This window comes from Pipistrellus kuhlii, unplaced genomic scaffold, assembly GCF_014108245.1.
Source record: "Pipistrellus kuhlii isolate mPipKuh1 unplaced genomic scaffold, mPipKuh1.p scaffold_m20_p_16, whole genome shotgun sequence".
In the NCBI taxonomy this organism is placed as follows: domain Eukaryota; kingdom Metazoa; phylum Chordata; class Mammalia; order Chiroptera; family Vespertilionidae; genus Pipistrellus; species Pipistrellus kuhlii.
The window spans coordinates 7,436,266-7,458,796 of record NW_023425471.1 but is presented as its reverse complement, the minus strand read 5'-3'; the positions used below and the strand labels follow the sequence as shown (position 1 = coordinate 7,458,796).

At 34.5% G+C, this 22,531-nt stretch overlaps 1 protein-coding gene across 6 annotated transcripts in view; it reads right to left on the bottom strand.

Annotated features, from left to right (window-relative positions):
- CNKSR2 (connector enhancer of kinase suppressor of Ras 2) overlaps positions 1-22,531 on the bottom strand; it is a 236,281-nt gene that overhangs the window by 153,321 nt on the left and 60,429 nt on the right. For all 6 annotated transcript variants that reach the window (XM_036439617.2, XM_036439621.2, XM_036439619.2 and 3 more), the window contains exon 4: positions 20,111-20,198. In XM_036439617.2, coding sequence (XP_036295510.1) covers positions 20,111-20,198 — 88 coding nt within the window. The remainder of the gene's footprint in view (positions 1-20,110; positions 20,199-22,531) is intronic.

Sequence of the window (22,531 nt, the reverse complement as noted above, 5' to 3'; positions counted from 1 at the left end):
CGCCCACAGATGAGCTATATGCCCACACAGGATCATGATCAGTTATCTTTTCTGTGAAAACTATTATATAATCGTTACTCTGAAGAGAATACATAGAAAATTGCTTTGGCAACAAGTTTTAAGCACCTGGGGGTCATAATGCTCAATTCAAGTAATATTACTTATCAACTGTATCTATCTATCTAGATATATATATTCATAAAACAATACATAAGTTATTAACATTGAATGCATAGAGTGAAGTAAACCAGTGTATGTCTAATGCAATATACAATTATATTTCATGAAACTTTATAATTAGAAATGCTATATAATTTTCATCTGTCTCTTTTTAGTATATATTATAGTATAGTTGTACAATTAATATAAAATACTGTTTTGCTTATAAGTAATATTTAAATGATTCACCTATGCAAACCTTTGATAATGGTATCTGCATATAGAATACTTCACATGTTCAATTAGTAAGCTTTCAAAATATCTTCATATGGTTATGTGGTTAATTCCTGTAATGAGTTACTATTATATTCTCATTCATTCATCCATTCACTCAAATCACAATTCCATTCACCAAAAAGGTTTTTTGGGTATCTTTTAAATGCAATTTACTATTAGGCACTACTGGGTGATAAAATATAAATTAAGCTTGAAGTCTGGAGATCATAATTTCATTATTTAGTGGAGAAAAAAACATTCAACTGCTAATACAAAATAGTTAATATAAATGCTAACAGAATATTCCATAAAAAGGAGATAAATTCTGACTTGTTAACTCTGGAATAACCTTATGGAAGAGATATTTTAGCTGGCATTAAATAGTTTTGAAGTCTGGAGATTGGTGGTCCACAGTCCAGACCATTTTAGATTGTGCAAACACATGGACAAAGGCACAACCAAAGGACTTGTATGCATGCATATTACCATAGCCAATGGACACAGACCCTGGGGCGGTAGGGGCTTGTCCTGGGGGGCGGGGGGTGGCTGAGGGAGTCAATCGGAGAAAAAGGAGATATATCTAATACTTTAAACCACATGTGTCAAACACAAGGCCCGCGGGCCAAATCCGTCCCACCAGGCCTTGCAATGTGGCCCGCACCGCGCTGTCATCACTGCACTCCGCTGCGTTTCCATCACAATGACAGTTTATGACTGTTCAGTAAACCATTCGGCCCGCGATTTAGGCTGGATTTTAGATTTTGGCCCCTTCTCTGATTGAGTTCGACACCCCTACTTTAAACAATAAAAAAAGTAAGGAGACTATTTGGCCAGAGCATAGGTTAAGTGGGATAGATATAGTGGGAAGGAAAGCCTATAAAGTAATGTGCAGTCATTTAGTGGAGAACTGCCAATGCTAGACGGGAGAAATGTTTGTTAGTTTTAAAGTAAATAGGATTTTAATTATTCTGTAACATTCTATTTTGGAGCTCCTTTCCACTAGGATAACAAAAACTTATCTCAGCCAATTAATGATTTCTTGTGACTTTCCTTCATGAGGGGTTAGTCAGTGTAGCTAACCTAGCGCCATGGTTGGTGCTTAATAGCAATGTGAAAGGTGACTGTGCTGGGGTGGGGTGGGAGTGGAGTTCAAACTCTCTGGTGTAACTAACAACTCCCACTGCTATTTCTTGTTAACTTATCTCATGTTCCTTTCCTCTTTTCCTCTCCTTTAGTTACAAGAGTAACTTTGATGCCATGTCTCAGACAGGGAATCTAAGTAAAGGTGCGTTGTCTTCTGAAACATGCCGTGTAAACATTTCATCCCAAAGGAAGATGGAAAAGTGTGCATTTTAATCTGATACATTTTGCTCACAGGTATTTCAATGTGGGAAGTATGTGATCAAAGGGATGTTTTATGAAAATGATGGGGAAGAAATTGAGGATTTAGAATGGAGAAAAATTGGAGGTAAGATCAGTCAGAATACTCTTTCATTAGAAAATATATATGTAATCAGGGCTTGAACTAAGGTTATGAAGGTGGAAGAGGAGATGAGAAGAGTTGGATGACATACACATAGCCAGGAATGAGAGAACTGGGCAACTGATTCATTAGTACAGAGAATCATAGAGAGGCAGAAATTAAACATTACTCCAGGGATTCAAGGGTCAGCAAATGGACGAATGATGTAATAGATACAGTAGGAGGAGAGAATTTGGAAAGAATAAAATAATTTTGGGAATATGAAATTAGAAGTGGCTGAGAGGACATATTACACAAAGTTGTCGAGCAAGCAGCTGAAAATACTGAACTAGATCTAAAATAGAGCCAAATGTGGGAGATATTGACAGTTAAAGGTACAAGAAAAACAACACATTCCTAAGAAAAAAGTAAATTTAGTGAGAAGATAGCTGAGAACAAAGCTCCGACAATGCTTATGTTTAGGAGCCAAATGGAAGAAGAGTAGTTGCGTGGCCAGGCATAAATGGAGAAAGTAATGTTCCAGACACATATCTAATAAGACTTTTAGCAATAACAGAGTTACAATAATATGCTCTATTTCTGTGCTACCTAATTGGGGAGCCATTAGACACATATGGCTATTGAGTATTTAAAATGTGGCTAGTGCAAAAGAGACAGAATTTGTAATTTTATTTAATTTTAATTAACTTCAATTTACATTTCAATTGCCACATGCAGCTAGTATTTACCACTTTAGACAGTAGTACAGGCCTAGAGAATTATACTAAAGTCTATTCAAAATGGGAAGACATTTAGCAATCATTTCAAACAATTAACATTAAAAGCAATATCTGGGAAGAAAATGAAGGGATTTAGTTCTCAGGTATTAACCAGATGCTTTTTTCCCCCTTTCAGCAAAGAGCAAATTCCAGTATATAATGACATCTATAGTAGCAGCACAGTACCATGAAATCAGTTCTCTCTGGAAGGATGATAGGAAAGAGTCACGAAAAGATACTCAAAGCATCTACTATATAGCTTGGTGGGCATACAGAAAACAGTGCCAGGGAGAAAACATTTGCAATGGATAAAAGGTATCAGTCCAAACTAATATTATATTCATTAAAGACTGAAAGCTGTCTGCATATCTTGAGTGCAAAGAAGAACATCCATGGTGAATAGACAGGCGTCAGCAGTCTTCTTGAATTTGAAACCAAAATGCAATTGTTTAACAAGCTAGAAGTAGAATCACCCCACAAAGACTTCCTTGGCAATCCCTTCACCATTTCGACAGCCTCAATAAACATAAACTTGTTAGTGGTCATGCTGTTGTTTTGGAAATGAGAGGAGCAAAGCTCATGGTATCTATTGAAATAATAATAAAAAGAAACCTTTTTTTAAAAAAATAAAAAGAATAAGCTTAAGATTTTAATTAAGTTAAATAAGGTTATGAATTGTAACAAAATGAGCAATAAATAAAGAATTGGATGAGAATGTGGGTGGGCATGACCTTAAAGGCCTGTAGTCTTTGTGTCTGTGAACATATTCACATTGTTCTGTACCTTGCATCACATCTCTGTTCAGAATTCTACTTCAGCTCTCCCCCAGAAAGTCATCTAAACTGAAGCATCCATTTAGCTCTAATCACTCGTCTTTCGGTTGAAAATAAAAGATTTATATCCCGATAGTCAGATGGGTGTGGGATGGGTGTGGAAACTAATCTTTTAGCACATAGAGACGTGTGGGGTGCAGGCAGAAGTGAGGCTGATTGATTTTTCAACATCCAAATGGCTCTCTAACATATCCCAAACCACTGAGGCTTTTCAAAATTGAACTGTGAAAAGGGATAAAAAGTAAAAATGTCAATTCAAGGTACAAATGGCAAGAAAACTCATTAGAGTGAGTCTGTGATCCCTGTAACTTTAATAGCTTTGTTTTAACGGCCTAAAGAGGCAGTGAGCTAATCCCCATTATGAACTAAATTTGTTTATTCTGCCTGTCATGAGTTAAGACTTAAATGGTTTTGAATGGCCCATCTGATAACTAACTGTACATATTTTATGTTTCCATCCGTTATCTATTTGTTAGTCATAGTCTCTCCCATTAGACTGCCAATATTTTGGGAAAGAAGAAACTCTATATTCAGCAGCACTGTCTCTTTAATTTCTCAAGGTGCCCTATACACTCTATAAACATAATATGAATTTCTCAGTTATGATTTTTATTCAATTCTCTACTTTCACATTCCATCATAAACATTTTATACTGGTTTTACAGATGAGGTATAAAAATGAAACCTGTAAAGCCATATTTTTTATTTTTTTAAATGTCTTTATTGATTAAGGTGTTATATATGTGTCCTTATTCCCCCATTTCCTCCCCATCCCCCCACTAATGCCCTCACCCCCCTGTTGTCTGTGCCCATTGGTTAGGTAAAGCCATATTTTTTAAAAATAAAACTTTTAATTTCTGAATAAATTAGTATAGTACATTTAGTTTCTTCGCACTTTTATTTTGTACAAATATAAACTGAGTTTCACAGTTTTAAAATAATTTTAAATGTGTTTTCTTTTAAACGTAAATTGTATGATCTCAGCAGATATTTTCAACAAAACAACTGAAACTTTCTCTGCGTGAAGATTCATACTATGTAAAAGATATCAAAAATTTTATATGCATACAATGAAACTAACAGTTCTTTGTAATAAAAAAACCCCTCTCTAGCTTCTCTTCAGATATTCAAGGTATTTATTATAATGGCCATCTAATATATTATCAGTGAAAGAAAATCTGTATAGCATATGATTGTCTACCCACTATGCTGTACACCTGAAACGAATACAAAATAATATTGAAATGTCAACTGTGTTGAAAAATAAAATTTAAAAAAGAAAACCTATGCGTAGCCGGTGTGGTTCAAGGTTGAGCTGAAACCTAAGAACCAAGAGGTCACCAGTTCAATTCCTGGTCAGTGCACATGTTAGGGTTGCAGGCTCCATCCCCAGTAAGGGGTATGCTAGAGGCAGCCAATCGATGTTGATGTTTCTCTCTCTCTCATCAATGTTTCTATCTCTCTATTCTTCTTGCTTCCTCTCTCTCTAAAATAAATAAAAACACATTTAAAACAAAATTTTAAAGAAAACATATAGGGTGTAAATGATGAGCGACAATTTTTCCCTTGTGATAAATTCAAATAAAGAGTTCAAGTAAAGATAAATACCATGCCCTGTTATAAATAAAAATGTAAACTGAACATTAATTCTTCAATTCAAAATCATCTACTTGGCTGCCACACAATAAATAGAAGTTATGGTATATTTGAAGCAAATTTCAAGTAGTAGTTAAAAATTCCTCACCCTATATTATCTTAGTCCCTTTTATCGATTTAGATTGCAGTTTCTTGGACAAAAAATGGAACAATTTTTCTCAGTAACTGCAACATTTAAAAAGTGCCATTTATATGAAAAGATCCTTAAATGATAACAGTTAATTGTCCAAATAAAAGTACTAGCTTAAATCTAGGCTTAATTTGGTCTACCTTCAAAAGAAATACTACACAGAATCAGTATCATTTAGGGGTTCTTAGTAGTAATACTGAGTGATTATGAGACAGAATTTTAGGCTCTGAAAAAATTCTAGAGGTTTTCCCCACTGCCACCAAACCTACCATCCATATTCCAGTAAGTTATACTTAAAATACCAAGGGACACATACACATGCATATAAAAATGCTATTGAGATTCTTCAAACTTAATCTTTACCAAGCTTTTTTTTTCATTTAAAATTTTCCACATAATTTTATTGCCTCTTTCCTTATATTCAAATAAATATTGCTGTCCTTAACATCCTAATATAATGCCATACTAGAATTCTTAATAGATTCATGGTTGTGGCAAACTTTTATTATGATTTCTAAATATATACTTCCTTTTTTAAAGGTAAAAGTAAACTTCCTTGAGCCACTAAAATCTACCATGGATATGTGATTTACGTTGTCAAATGAAATGCGAGCAGAAATGCTGTCTCATTTCTATGCAGAAACTTTAAGAAGCAGTGCATAATTCACCATGCTTTTTTTCCCCTCTGCCATGATGACCAGCAGTGTTCAATAAAAGACTTTTCTGGAATATTCACCCCCTTTCCTCCCAGTGTAATCCTAGTATCTGACAGCATACAAAAGAGAACTAAGTATATGATAGACATGCTTGCTTGGTTGGAATATGACCACCTTTCTAGACAGGATGGGGTCTTCTGAAGCAACGAGTTCTCTATTAAGTTTCAATGGGAGTGATTTCAGGATGTGTCACTTAGGGAATGGCAAGGGAGGTCACCTTTGATTCTATTTTCATTCAGAAAGGAGCACATTCATTTAAAGTAAGTAGTTAACTTTAGACTCGGAAATGCTGAAAGCCAGAAGCATAAAAATAAATGTATTTAATAAAATACTATAATAGCCATATCAGAAGTCTACATAAAAAAGAGGATGCTCTGGGCTCTGAAGTGAAGAGTATGTAGAGTAGAGCTATAGTAACCCAGGATGGACATGAAGCATGGGCACTGAACACGAGTGTTATTATAAGCCCGTAATATTTTCAGGTTGTTTTATTACTGTAGCATAATATAACTCACCTTAACTGATACAATCCTAAACCAAATAAAAGCAGAAAAAAATAAAACACATATGCAAATGAAGCCCTGAGTTAATGCAATAACTATTCCAGGAATTTTACATGCTGTATCTCTTCATTCTAGGAATTATGAGTTCTACCTTTTAAAGGTGCTGTATCACTCCTCACACATTATAATTTATAATCAACCTCAGATTGCATTCTGCTACCTTGATGCAAATCTAGTCTTTTCCCATCTTGTATTTGCAGATGATTTTGCTTCATTTTATAAGAATAATTTATGCTTATTTGTCCTAATTACTTAAATCTGCCTGGTTCTTCAACATGCCTCTGTTAATTAAAATTTCAAATAATTATTTCACTTGTATTAGGGTGCATATGAATTACCTAACTGATACTTGTGGTCATCCTAACCCAACTCAAGGGGCGTGTGTTATTAAAAACTTACTTTGTCAGCAGAGGCAAAGTGCCTTAGAGAATTAGTGCCTATAATTAGTTACTATGTTTTCTTTGGTTTGTCATCTTGTCCTTGATAATAAAAGGCTAATATGCAAATTGTCCCCTCAACCAGGAGTTTGACCAGGGGGTGGGGCCAGCAGGCTAACCACCTGCGGCCCCTTCCCCTGGTCCTCCCCTACCCCTGACTGCCAGACCCCACCACTGCACGAATTTGTGCACTGGGCCTCTAGTGTAGGAATAAAAATCTATATTTTGATTTAATGATCTAATATACATAAAGCATAATATGACTCATAATAAATGTTAAACTATAAATTATCATTATTCCTTCTTGTTTTACTAACTCTAGTTCCTGCCCCTGTCTGTTGATACCACATTAGTTTCTAGCGCTGTTTTTTTTCCCTTATTACAAATGCATAATGACCATTTTTATTAATACTGTAATATATTTGATGTTTCAAAGAAAAAGTCTAATACTCTTGGATATGCATTTATAGCACAGATGGACTATAAACAACTGATAACTACAGTTGTACATTTTCAAGTTTAGTCTTCTTTATAAACATAAGGGCTCTGGACTGCTATGACTTGTAAGTAGCTGAGTCTCCTGATCCACATTTCTTAATCATTCAGCCTATGTTGAATATGAGGAATATGTATTTTTTGTTTGTTTGTCTTATTAATCCTCACTCAAGGATATTTTTTCCATTGATTTTTTTTTTAGAGAAAGTGGATGGGAAGGGGAGAGACAGAGAAAGAGAAATATCAATGTGAGAGAGACACATCGACTGAGCTGGGGATTGATCCTATAACCTAGGTATGCTCCCTTGACCAAAGCTGAATCTGCAATGACCTTTCAGTCCGAGGGTCGATGCTCTAACCACTGAGAAAACAGGCTAGGGCGGGAATATGTATTTTTAACAAGCTTCAGCAGATGAATTATAGCTTGGGAAACACTGTCCTTGATCACATACATCTTTTTCCTACCTCAGACTCATGTCACATTTTAAATCTTTAAAATATGAGTACAGCACAGTGGTCATCAACTTTGACTCCATAATAGAATCAATTGAGGCATCATTTAAGAAACACTGTTTCCAAGCCCTAATGCAGAGAATCTAATTTAATAGGTCTTGGATGGGGCCCAGATATGAGTGTTTTTAAAAATCTCTTTACTTGATTCTAAGGTGAAGCCAAACTTGAAGAGCAATGAGCATAAAAATATGACAAACCACATCAAAGTACCTGCATTTAAGTCCTGGCCATGCACCTTATTATGTCATTTTCCCTCTCTAAAATTCTATTTACTCACAAAATTGAGAGTAATGACATAGAGTCTACCTAATTCACGTGATTGTTGTAAGGAATAAATCTGATAATATATTTTAAAAGCACTTTGCCAAACTCAAAATAATGATATTATTCCTGCTTATTAATCTTTATACAGCCATTTTTTTTGCTAATAATTTTAAATGTCATAAGTAATAAAGTTAATCCAGATGATATGGTTTGAGAGAGAGGTTACAAAGGTAAACAGAATAGCCCAGAGCAGAATATATTTCCATTCTACAAGGCAGTTTGCAATCCTTTTGGGGAGACAATGTAGATAGTTTAAAGGAGAAGAAACTGGAAGTCTAGTGTGATATTGAGTGGGGTGAGGAGGGCTGTGGAAAACAGTGATATATTAAATAGGAAATCAATAGTTATGGTATTAATAACTGCTGAAAAACACTAGGCTTGGCATTTCAAAAGGCATTAAATACTTTGGGGATAGCACTTAAATGGGAGCAAGATACACAATAATATATTTACAAAACAAGAACTAAAATAGATACCCTAATCAAGCCTTTTGATTTCCTTATGTTCTTTGATAATTCCCACTCTGGTACTGTGAAGTTCTATAGTACCATATTCTAAATTACTTTATAGCTCAGGATTCCAATTTGGTAGCAGATCAAATTGAAAAATTTTAATCTGCAACAAAAGCATTCTAAATGATTCTCAGAAATGAATACATGGATTTATTTGGGAAGTGTGGGAAGTAGATTGGACAGTAATGAGAACCTCTTTTTTAAAATCCTTATCCAAGGATATGTTTTTACTGATTTTAGAGAAAAGGGAAAGGGAAAGAGAAATAAAGAGAGAAAGAAACACTGATGTGAGAAACAAATGCGTTCCATCAAAGCCTTGAACTTTTTGGTGTACGGGGTGATGGTCCACTAGCCATCATAATGGGAACCTTTTCAAGCTCCAGAACCACCCCCCCCCCTCCACCGAGCCTCTGGTTTTCTCGTTCTCCTGTGATTTCTTTCTCCTCCCCTCCCCAATTCACTTGTTTCACAGCAGAGACTGGTACTGTCACCACCGATTTTCCCCAACTCAAGTCCCTATAATTTTAAGAAAGACTTGTATACATGCATATAAGTACAACCAATGGACACAAAACTCTGGGGAGGGAGGGCATGTACGGGAGGAGGGAGGCAATGGTATATGTACACAGATAATAATTTAATAAAAAATAAAAAAAGAATTTTAGCAGGTACATAGTTTAGTCCATAATAGTCTTCATCAAAATTAAAAACTTCTGCTCTTTGAAAATTATCATTAATAAATGAAAAATAAGCCATGGGCTGGAAGAAAAAAAAAAGAATTAAGAGAAGGAATAAGAAGAATCAGATCAGCCTTAAAGTTTAAATGACTAATTTTGTATAAGTAACAATCATAATATACCTGGATTTTATCAACCTTGAAAAATGAGAATTTCCTGTTTACTTGTTTTTTAGGTATTCATCAGCATCAAAATGAGTTACAGCAGCTAAATTTAAAATCTGGTGATTTTTATAACTGCTCCTGCATTCAAACTGCTGCATTATGTTGTTAGGTTCAAATATACGAAGGAAACATGGCCTCCCACTGATATGTTATTGGAAAAAAGTATTCTAAGAGCCTTTTCAGGTAATTATGCCTATTCTTCTTTATAATACTATGCTAAAACTTGTGAAGTGGACGTCTACTTAATGTGAGTTACAGTGTGGAATCTGATGCCAAATAATAACCTTTTCATAACATGCTACATTAAAATCCATTGGTCTAAAAAACCTTTTTTTGAAGTGAACTTTTAAGGGGAAAAGGAATAATTTCATTCTTTCAACTAACTCATATTTTCCAGACACTGGAAACATAGCAGTGCATGGAGCAGACCTTGCACTGCCTTCACTGCCTTCACCAAGTTTCCAACAGCTTATGGTCTCTTAAATGGATTGGTCTTACTTCTGGTTCAATTCTTTATGAAAGAAAAAGTACAGTATATTGGAAATGGTAGCATATCAGGGCTCTTTTGAAATTTATTTTATCATCCTAAGAGTTACCAATCACCTAATCCAGCTTTCTACATCTGTTTCCATATAGGTAATACAGAGATAATGTATAAGTTATTCCATCTTTTTAGGGTCTATGTGAGAAAATTTTAAAAGTCTCTTGAAAGGTGAATTGTACAAAACATGAATCCAAATCCTGCCATTTGATTATTAACCAGGAATCAAACCCATAACCTCTTGCTTCATGAGTCAATGCTCAACCACTGAGCAACACTGGCAGGGCTAAATAAACATTTTGGTTAGTACTGTATAGTATGTGACACATCTAGTTCTTCTGTTACTACTAATGATAATGCTATCTATATCTTTTAAAGTGTTTTGGCAGGATGATCAGATAACATACAATATAGTCTAGGTTTGTAAAAGAATAAACCTATGAAAATTATATATTTCAGCATTTTCATATAATATACAATAAAATTTTTAGTTTTTGTTCGTCAGTCCAATGACAGAAAACTGAAAAAATAATAAATTATTATATCTCAACATTCAAACAGTGCTTTTCTAAAAATTTTAATTAGCATGCAATAATTTCATCATTCTTATTTTACTTTTCATTTTGAGCCTTCATAAAATTGGAAGCTACCAATAATCATTTTAGTATCTTTTATATCAAGAATGAGAATTTCTCTGTGCGTGTGTGTATCTAATTATAATGCTATATGCTAGGCCTTTGGAGGAACACAGGCATACACATATAACATAATGTCAGCTTTGCAAATTCTACATATTTTTGTTTTATATTTGTCTTCAGAAAAAAGTGTTCATGTTTTCTAGGTACTATGCCTAATAGTTGATATCTAATTCCTGATTCCCCATATTAGGATTATATAGAAAAGTTTTAAAATATATTGGTTTTGCTTCTGCATGATCAACTAAAAGAGCTGAAGAAAACAAAGGATTAAGAATCTGAGCCGTGTGTGTGTGTGTGTGTGTGTGTGTGTGTGTGTGTGTGTGTTTAAATACAAAGTGAAAAAACAGTATCACCTTTCATATTGTCTTCAACAGGTATGCTAAGTAATATCATTCATATTGTTTAAAATTACATATAAAGCTTGTCCTGGTTTTGGTCTGAAATGCCCCAGTTTCAATCTCAAGAGTCCAGGCCAATTTTCAGGTCACCTAGAATGTCTGGTTCAGGAATGTTTGAACACTAATTTTCAGAATATAGAAAAAAATAATATTTAAAATTGTGTTTCAGATGAATCAGAAACTATCCTGGCTGGGCTTTTATGTTTTAATACTACAAGAACCATAAAATATGTGTTCTGCCTACCCTAGTATATTTATATGTATATTTTAGAACTTTACATATATTTACCACTTGAATCTTAATATCCCTTTTAGAACACACATTTTGTAGGACTATCTATTATGTACTGGCCTTTTGCTTTTACACACTTTGAGTTCTCCATTTTCAACTCGAGGTTATTTGAATACGTAAATAGGGACAGCAAGTTCATAGGTAATCAAAATGAATCTCTGCATTACATTTAAACATGAACGTTTCAAAATATCTTCCAGAACATGCAACCCAATCATCCATTTGCATTAAAATAGAAAGAACACCCAAAATTCAACCAAAATCCCTTTAAAAAAGTAAGTCATTCTAGAAATAGGTTAATCTTCATTGCCACTAACTACCAAAAGTAAGCGGAGTATCATTCCTTTCAATGTTTTTGTGGAGTAAAAAACTGACTTTAGTTTCCAAAGGCATTTTTGCTATATAAAATAACTAAACTTGCCATTTACTAAACACCCACAAAATGCCAGGTTAACAGCAAGAACAATCACAATATTCACAGCAGTAACATTTTTAAATATTATGGGATAATAATGAAAATTACCATATTCAAAATATATATGTGTATATACATGAAAATAGGCTGAAATAAAATAGGCAAATGATATCAGGGTTTTTCTTTGGGTGGAAGAATTATAAGCAAGTTTCTTTTTTTCTTTTTAATACTCTAAATTTTCCCATAGAGAACAGGTCGTCTTACTTTTATAATTTAACAGTAGAAAATAATTAGGCGAGTCTAGAATGGGCTGCATATAAACCTTCATACCAATGCATACAGTAAACCAGGACCATAAACTACCTTTCAATATCTAAATTAACTTTAATTTCTTGGTGATGATTCTCTGTTAAGATTTTTTGAACAGTAAATGCTATTTCTTCAAATTTTATTTTATTTTTTCAAATTTTAGATTGTGGGGAAGCAAAGTGTTGACTATGCAGTAGGCAAAAATTACACTTAAAATAGATTGATGTCTTGGAAATGTCTCTAGACTTTCTTTTTTCTTTGCATGTCTTCTCTAAAGTTATTTTACAAAATCTTATCTGAGGACACTACTGATCTTCCCCCTCTCCTCCTGCTGACTTTCAGCTGGAAATAGTAAGGGAAAGTAAAGTGTTTTGAACACTATTCAGAAAACCAGTGATATACAAAAACATGCAAAAATGTATATAAAGGTTTGAAAAATGAGCAAACCCATAAGGAAACAGAAATTTTCATTCATACAATTTAGAGGAGACTCTTTCAGGTAAAATTACATTGTCAGAACTTGAATTTTAAAAGGAAGTTTTTTTTCACTCTGTATTTAACATTTCGAGTCTGATTTTACATGTTTCACATGTTGACATTTTTCTCTCAGCATGAATCCAGATTTCACTGTATATGCAGCTGAAGAAAATTAACACCAAATACAAAGGGAAAAATAATGTGTACATCTATCGTTTAGAACAAAGTTGCTATTCTAATTTATTTTGCCTAGTCTCTATTTCTCACTCATTTTATAAAGAATATTTCTTTTTTTAATTTTCCTATTCAGATTAAAAAAAATCCTCACTAGAGGATATTTTCCCGTTGATTTATTTTAAGAGAGAGTGGAAGGGAGAGTGAGAGACAGAGAAACCTCTATGTGAGAGAGACACATCGATTTGTTGCCTCCCACATGCACCCCAACCAGAGCTGGGGATTAAGCCTGCAACTGAGTTATGTACCCTTGACCAGAATTGAGTCCGGGACCCTTCAGTCCACAGGCCAATGCTCTGTCTACTGAGTCAAACTGGCTAGGGCTCCTCTTCAAATTTTTGAACTTCTGAAATAATTCTGATTTTATTCTCCAATAATGTATAGAATTATGTTTGTAGATGATAAAGGCAATTACATGGTTTGTTCAAGGTGAAATAATCATGAAGCAAGAGGGCTAAGCCTAAAGTCTCTTAATACTCTATCCATACCCTCTTTGCCTTGCTCCAAATGTTCTAAGTTTTACCAAAGTTTCATCTTGCAAACCATGCTTTTGTGCCCGTATCTTAACTGGTGACAATATAATTGATCACTTTTGTGTTTGAAGTGCAAAATATAAAAATGGCACAAAAGGAATACTTTCAGATGAAGCTAATACCCATTAGGGTAGGCATCTTGACAATTATTTCAATAATGACAAGAAATGCGTGGGTACCTGTCTCATTTTTCTGATGTAGTTGCTGACAGTACTCTAAATGAAGCTTAAGTTCTTTGGTGGAATTCTTTCCTTTAAAGATTTTAAAACCAGTTTCCATTTTTTTTTCTCAAATGCATTATTATACACAATCTTATATGGGGAGGAAAGTCTTAGGGGAGATCACTTTAAAAGACTTCAAGTATAACTAAACCCATCACAACTGGAAGTAAGTAAAACAGAGGAGATTAAATAAATTCCCCCAAAGAGACTTTGTTAAAAGGAATTTACATTATCTTTCCTCTTTAACACTAGCATTACTTTAGAATCTAAAGTTTAGATCTAAGTAGCCAATATCAAGCAGCACTTTCCACTTATTTCATAGTACCACCCCCTTCTGGGTTAAGATTGAAAAAAGGCTATTTATGACAGTTTATTTTTAGATATTGATCATCTCATCTTGCTGCAAAGGGAATAAAATAATTAAAATTGAGTGAAGAATAATTTGAAGTACAACATATTTCAAAGCATAACTATCATAACTGTTCAGATGAGATTTCTTGAAAGCCTGGTAATAAATGCATGCCCTAGATATCTACACTTTGCTAATTCAAATTGGCCTCTTTTGCTGGCACCTTAAGTTTAATTCCCATCTTCAGATCCTGCATATAATTCAGATAACGCAGTGATTAGTGTTTGTGTAATGGCTGAATGAGACAATCAGATGGGCATTGACTGTCAACTACACAATTTATTTTAAAATACAGTATTTGTCTGTGCTGTGCTGTTTTATCAAAGTAGTATTTCTTCAATATACATAGCACTCATTTTTTTCTGATAACTCAAATTCATTTTAGAAAATTTGGAAAATACAAAATAGAGTCTAAATAAAAGAAAATCATCCATAGTTTCATTATCAAAAAACAAACACAATTACTATATTTCATTATTTATCAATCATCATCATTCTTATATAATTTTTCATTTCAAAAATTTAATAGACTTCATTTTTAGAGAACTTTTAGTTTCACATCAAAATTGATAAAGTACTGAGATTTCCCATATACCCCTTGTCCCTCACACATGCATATCCTCTTTCCTATTGATAGGAAGCAATAGAACATAGAGCCCAGAAAAACTTGGTACCAAAGATAGGATACCATATAACAGTAGAAAAATAACAGATTACTTAAGAGATGATTTATAAACATTAATATATCATGCCTACACTTGTTTCCTCTAAAAGATATACTTCGTTGGCATTACATATTTGCATAGTGTTTCAGATGTTTTGTTTACTTCATTCTAGCATTGGAAAGTGCTTATGAGGATCAAAACTCTCATTTTAACTAATGATCAAACTGAGATGTAAAGTAGTATCTCTAGATATCGCTGGGGTTCCTTACATGAACACCAGAGATAGAATTGTAGCTTTTACACTGGAGATGAAATAAAAATGAATAAACAACTCAAGCATTTAATTCCAACTATTTCTTGGGAGAGTACAAACAACATGTGCTAACCACAGGGGATAATTGAGACTCAGGTCAATTTATATTAACAAGTTTGTGTTGAGAACCTACTATATATGAAAATGAGCAAGACACTGTTGCTATTTTCAAGGAGTTCATAATCTAAGGGAAGTCAGATCATTATTATTCATAGCAGAATATAACTGCTATAGACAAGATGTGAAATGCTATGTAAAGTTAAGTGATTTCCGCTTCTGCCCAAAGAATTGTAGCTAATAAGTCAACAAAAGGGACAAAATAGAATCATAAAAATAATGTAAAAGTATAGAGAAAAAAGAAAAAAACAAGAACAGAGGGGAAACAGAAGACAAAGAAAAAGGTGGTGTATTTAATTTAATCCTAATCATGTCAATAATTACAGTAAATACAAATGGTCCAAGTAGGGGAAAGGTACAAACCGTTCTGTAAAAGTTTCATGCATGAGGTGCATTTCCCAGAAGTCTTTAAAGATAGGACAGAATTTTAACAGGAAGAGATAAAAAACAAAAAACAAAAACACATTGGGCATGTTCTGAGGAGGTCCTACAACGTAAAATGATGAAAATGCAAAATCTATTTTATGAACAATAAGTCATTGACATGAGCTAGTGTACAATTGAGATACATGGAGTACTGAAAAATAACACTGAAATTATGTTAGGACCATAATTGGAGCCCAAGAGAGAAGTTTGTAATCAAATTGGAAATTAGTGGAAAATTGCTGGAAGTGATAAAACTGGAGCTAGGTTTTGAATAGCTTGAAAATGATCAATGCTACAGTAGGTTAAATCAGGATATAATGAAGATACACTTTGCTAAGAGAAACTTCATCTAATATCCGTTTAAGGTATAGCAAGAAAGATGTAGTTAAAGTAGATGAATTAACATACCAAGTCAGGTAGAAGTTGGGATGGAGTGAGCGAGACAAGAACCAAGAACATCCATGTATAGAGGTTTTTATTTGAAGCATCTTAAAGGTGACACGTGAAATAGGACATGTGATGGGAAAATGAGCATGAGATAGAAGGAACTGTGATAAATATTATGAGCTACTAAACTTTAAAAAACCAGAAATAGCTAATGTTAGAGCAAAATGAACTAAGAATGTCAAGGCATCCTCTTCACAACAGAGTATATAGTGGGTGGAGGATACAGAGGTCCTTCTACATCCTGAGTACATTTGGTGTATTTTAATTAATTGAAGTAATTTAATGTTTTGTCAAGAAGGAATGTACTTAAAAGTTCAACCTCTAAAATCATCTTTCTATTTTATCCAATGTTTCATGTCCTGTAAATAGCAAAATTTAAACCCATTATGCTTTGAAGATAAGGTTAAGCCAAATAGTGCAGCAATTAAAAGGTCCTGTTGAAAGCACTCACAAACCCCTGTGGAAATAGCAGAATGGCATATGTTTTCCATGAAGTAGTTGCCAATATATGTTCATACATTCTGGAGACAAATAAAAACTGAATCACTTGTTGCTTTTATGGTAGGTTTTTAAAATACCGAAATGGGTGGGTTAGTCATATCTGACAAAATTGCACTCCCACCAATGCACATTTCTCTACAGGAAATCTTAACTCACTGACAATCATTTCAGCTATTAATCTCAATGTAACTTCTGAAGGTGAGAGTGACAAAGGTCTGTTCTGGAATCTGTGAGTCTTAAATATTAAAAAAAACCCCTCCATTTCTTATTTTTAAAAACTTTTTATTGACTTGGAGTGACATTGGTTAATTCCATTTCTGACCTCAGTCTATATATAAAAGTTAAAAGAAAGGTAAATTTTCCACAAGATAATTTTGTTTATGCTCTCTTAATATGGGAAAACATTAGCTATGTATGAATTAAATGGAAATGAATACACCTGAGTGCTCTCCTTCAAGATTTTTGAGAAATATAATCTTCGTTGCCATTTATTATTTCTTTATCTTTTAAATTTATCTATATTATTGAAAGTTATTTCAGATGTACCTTTCTTTTCCTTATTGACGCCCTCCATTTTGCACCCATCACACTCCCAGGCCTTCATCATACTACTGACTGTGTCCATGGGATATGCATAGTTGCCATTTCAATTTGCACTCTTGGTAACAAAGAGTTGGCCAATTATTTAAAAGTAAACTTAAAACTGGCCAATCAGATCCAGATGTTTGGAAGAGACATGAGGAAAACACCCACTTTCTGTCATAATTATGCTTGGAAATGAAGTTATTCTGGAAGTTTGACATTAAATGTTGAAAAAATAAACATTTTTTACTGTTACACTATTATAGATGTCCCCATTTCCTTCCCCTTTCCCCACCTCCATCTAGTTCTTACCCCCCTCCCTCTGAACGTCATCCCACTGTTGTATGTATCCATGGCTGTAAATAAATATTCTTTGCTGTCCCATTTAATTCCATAGTACTTCAATTGTCTTGGGCTATATCTGTATAAAAGCCTCAGCGACTTGCTGAGCAGAAGCTATGATGCTCACGGACCACCAGGGGGCAGACACTCAATGCAGGAGCTGCCCCCTGGTGGTCAGTACGCTCCCACAGCAGGAGTGCGCTCAGCTGACCAGCACAAGACTGCTGGGCTGGTGAGTGCAACTGCAGCAGAGCTAGCCTCTCCTGCCTCCGCAGCAATGCTACCAGTGGCAGGCTTAGTGAGCTCGATTGAGTGGGAGTGGCACGGTGCCCAGCCCAAGCTCCGGCTCCTCCCTTGCCATGCACCAGGCCTCCAATGTATAAATAAAAAGCTATAATAGTACATATAATACAGTTATCACAGATACTGCTATGTAGCAGGTGTTAACAATATTGTATTATTATGAGTGTTTGTATATGAAATGCTGAGCACATACCCAATACTAAGAGACTCTGAACAATTATTATCCTAACACTGTGTAATAAGTATCCTTAAATCAGAGGAAATGTCATTCACAGTAAAATGGAAGAAACTAATAATCTGTTACTCACATCGCAAATCTCTGGTCAATTTTAATGCCTTTAGAAGGCAGATTTTTGAAGAAATTTCACTGGTTATACAGAGTTATAATGAAAATTACCCATAGGTTATATTATTGCCCTTCTCCCCTGTGCACTAGAACAGCATATGAGGACCAGAGTCACCCAGAACGCTAGTGAATGTGCAAGTCCCTGGGCTCTCTCATAGTACTTTGGGGTGCTTTCGAAAGTATCTGAATTTCTAATGAGTTTCCTTGTGATGAGAATGCTGCTTGTTAGCAGACCTTACTGGCCTAGCACTGCCCTAGAACAGAGGTCAGCAAACTAAGGGCAATGGGCCAAATGCATAATTTTGCCTATTTTTGTGAAATAAGTTTTAAGGGCACATAGCAACACCCATACATTTACTTACTTACACACACACACACACACACACACACACACACACACACCTCCTTTTGCATTACAAAAGCAGAGCTGAGTGGTTGCATCAGACATGGTAGTCTATACTTTATAGCCTACAAAGCCATAAATACTTACTCTGGCCTTTTACAGAAAAGGTTTGCTGAACTTATTCTAAAATGGCCCTCTTTTTCCTATTACACAGTTGAGATTTTTGAAATTCAGAAAGGAAATTTATTGATACAAAGTATGAAGACATGCAGTGACACTGTTAGGGTACTTCAAAGCTCATAAAATGTCCACCATCTTCATGCATGTCTCACAGCAATGAGTTGCCGACCTTCTCACTGCCATGATATAATCGTGATCAATGTCTGATATGTTCCAGAATTAAAAGTCACAAAATTACTATCCTTTTTGTAATGAATGACATCTTAAAAACCTGCAGTTTCAGAGAAATGGTACAAATGAAATTTATACAATACAACATAAAATAGATGGAAGCATTTAAATCTACATTAATAAATTTTCTTATTTGTTAGAGAAAATACAGGTGATAAGAGAAACACTTAATTATCCCTGGTAATAGAGAATAGGGAGCAAAAGGATAAGTTAACTCACAAATTTCCCCAATGACCTTTGTACTGTTGTATTTCATCCTTTGCTTTCCCTGTTTCTGCATCATTGGATAGGTTAACAAATAGATAGCAGTGCCACAGCAGCAAGAGGCTGACAGCAGCCTTACACAGAGTGGTGGCTGCAGGCCTCAGACCTTTCAAGTATGTTTTTATTTTTACATTTAAGTAAGTTTTTGTAGATTATACTGTTTAGTAGCAAATTTACCTCTCTACCATTTCTCCATATCTTATGCCAGGCTTGGTTTGCACATTTTTATATTAACTACTGCACTCCCGAAGGCATTTGATTTGTAGATACCGGACATAGATAATATTCAAAGCAAAAAATCAGGTCATGTAAGTAGATCATGTAAGTGTTAGAGGCTATTGTGTACATTTGTTTGTATGTTTGTCTATATAAGTGAAACTAATAATTGTACTAATAAGGAAATAATGCTGTCCCAGAGCAAAAGTCTCAGATTGTTAGTCAAATGGGACAATTTCATTTTCTGAAAGGCAATATAGTCAACCCCATGAAAAAGTGTGAAACTAATAACACACTTACGATCTTATTATAATGGTGTCTCTAGAGGTTCAGTTTAATTTTACATCTTCCAGTAAATAAAATCCTTGTTTATTGGGCTATATGAATAATTTCCCAATGAATAATTACATATTGGTTTCTTCAGAATCACTTGTTTTTTAACGAGAGTCTCCTAAACTCATATCTTAACTCTTGGTAAATAGAAATAGTTCAGATTGATAGAATATTAAAGAGCTAATAAATTAACAGAAGGAAAGTTTGTTGGTTAATACCTGTTGCACAATCGTTGTCAGTTCCAAGCAGAGCTGTATGACATTATTTCTTGTGACTGAATAGTCTGTGACAGCAGCGAACGGGGACCTATAGAGGAAAAAAGAAAAACTGTGATTCCAAAAATTCCAAGAAAGTTTCCAAAATTATAATAGCCTAACATAAGATTTTTGAATGATGTGAAATAAATTGTTCATAGTGATAAAACTATTTAGGACATTGTTATAAAAAAAAACTGAGAGAAATGCTTTAAAGAAAATTAAAGTAAAATAATATAATATTTGTTTTCCATAAAATTTCTCACTTTTTTTAGTTGCTAATATTTAGAAGTTCTTTGGTACTTCTTACAAGGTCTCTTTATTACATCTAAAACAAATCAACAAAAAAGGAGTACATTAGGCAAAGACAACATTTAATTTACTTTCAAATGAAGAAAGATTTTGAGTACAATACATCTTTGAGATATTCACAATTAAGAGTTAGCAATGACAGCTAATACTTACTATGTGCCAGTTACTTTTCCAAATGCCTTACATGCACTAAATTATTTTCACAACAGCTTATAAGATAGGCACTATTATTATTCCTATTTTATCTTGGGTACCTTTTGGTAGTTTGTGTTTTTCAAAGACGTGGTCTACTTCATCTAATCTGTTAACTTTTGCATGAAAAGTTATTTGTCGTATTCCTTTATTATCCTTTTAATTTTTATTGACTTCTCTATTGTGTTTCTGTTTTTAGTTTCATTGATTGCTGCTCCTTTATCATTATTATTTGCTCCCTTCCTCTTGCTTTGGTTTTATTGTGCTGTTATTTTATTATTTTCTTTAATTTTACATTATTGTAAGAATAGTTATCAAGAGATCTACCCTCTTAACATTTTAAGTGTACATGATAGTATTGTTAACTATGAATACACTGCTCTAGAACAGATCTCTGGAACACATTCATCTTGCTTAACTGAAACTTCATGCCAGTTAATGGATAAATTTTTTTTTTCTATTTTCTTGAGATGGGAGCTTAGACAATTGATTTGAGATTTTTTTCTGATATAAGACTTTGATGCTATAAATTTCCCTTTCAGTATTGTTTTAGCTATGTGCCACAAAACTTATTTGTTCTAATTGCATTCTGCTTAATGTATTTCTTATTTCCCATCTTCCTCTTTTATCTATGTACTAGAGGCCTGGTACACAAAATTCGGTTTGTGTGTCCCTCAGCCCTGCCTGCACCCTCTCCAATCTGGGAACCCTCGAGGGATGTCAGACATCCCTCACAATCCAGGACCACTGGCTCTCAACTGCTTGCCTTCCTGACTTCCTGATTGCTCCTAACCACTTCTGCCTGCCAGCTTGATCACCCTCTAACCACTCCCCTGCTGGCCTGATTGATGCCTAAATGCTCCCCTGCCAACCTGATTGCCCCTAATTGCCCTCCCCTGCAGGCCTGGTCACTCTAACTGCCCTCCCCTACAGACCTAGTCCCCCCTCCCCCCCAACTGCCCTCCCCTGCAGGCCTGGTCCCCTTCCCCCAACTGCTCTCCACTGCAGGCCTGGGTCCCCCCCATCTGCCCTTCCCTGAATGCCTGGTCACCCCCAACTTTTCTCCTCTGCAGGCCTGGTCCCTCCCAAATGCCCTCCCCTGCTGGTCTGATCACCCACAACTACCCTTCCTTTCAGGCCTGGTCTCTCCTAACTGCCCCCCTCTGCTGGCTATCTTGTGGAGACCACATGGGGGCAGCCATTTTTGACCACATGGGGCAGCCATCTTGTGTGTTGGAGTGACAGTCAATTTGCATATTACTTTTATTAGAAAGGATTATTAAGAAGTGTGTTGTTTAATTTTTACTTAGATTCCATTATGGTTAGGGAACACATTCTGATTTCAATTATTTTAGATGTATTTAAAGTTTGTTTTATGATGCAGGTCTATATTAGAGAATGTTCTATAGGCAAGTGAAAAGAATTTGTAGTCTGCTGTTTTTGGACAAAGTGCTCTAAAAATGTCAATTATATCATGTTGCTGATGGTATTATTCAGCACTTCTAATTCTTTCTAACTTTCTGTTAGTAGTTTTATCATTTTTTTGAGAGAATGGAGTAGCCAACTATAATTGTGAATTTGTTTATTCTAGTTCTGTCAATTTTCATTCCATGTTCTTAGAAGTTCTGTTGTTTGTTACATACATCTTCCAAGCAATTTCTGTTTCTTCTGTTTTTGAGTTGTCTAGTATATGATTATCTATTACATTTTGGTAGTTTTTGTTTTTAATTTTATATCACTTGCAAATAGTTGTTTTTAATTGAATGTAATATTCACATAATACACATTAACCCCCAGCTTCTCATATCTGTTACAAGTATTTTTCCCAGTTTGGCATCTGTCTTATATATTGTCATGTTTTTAAATTTAATTTAGTCAAAA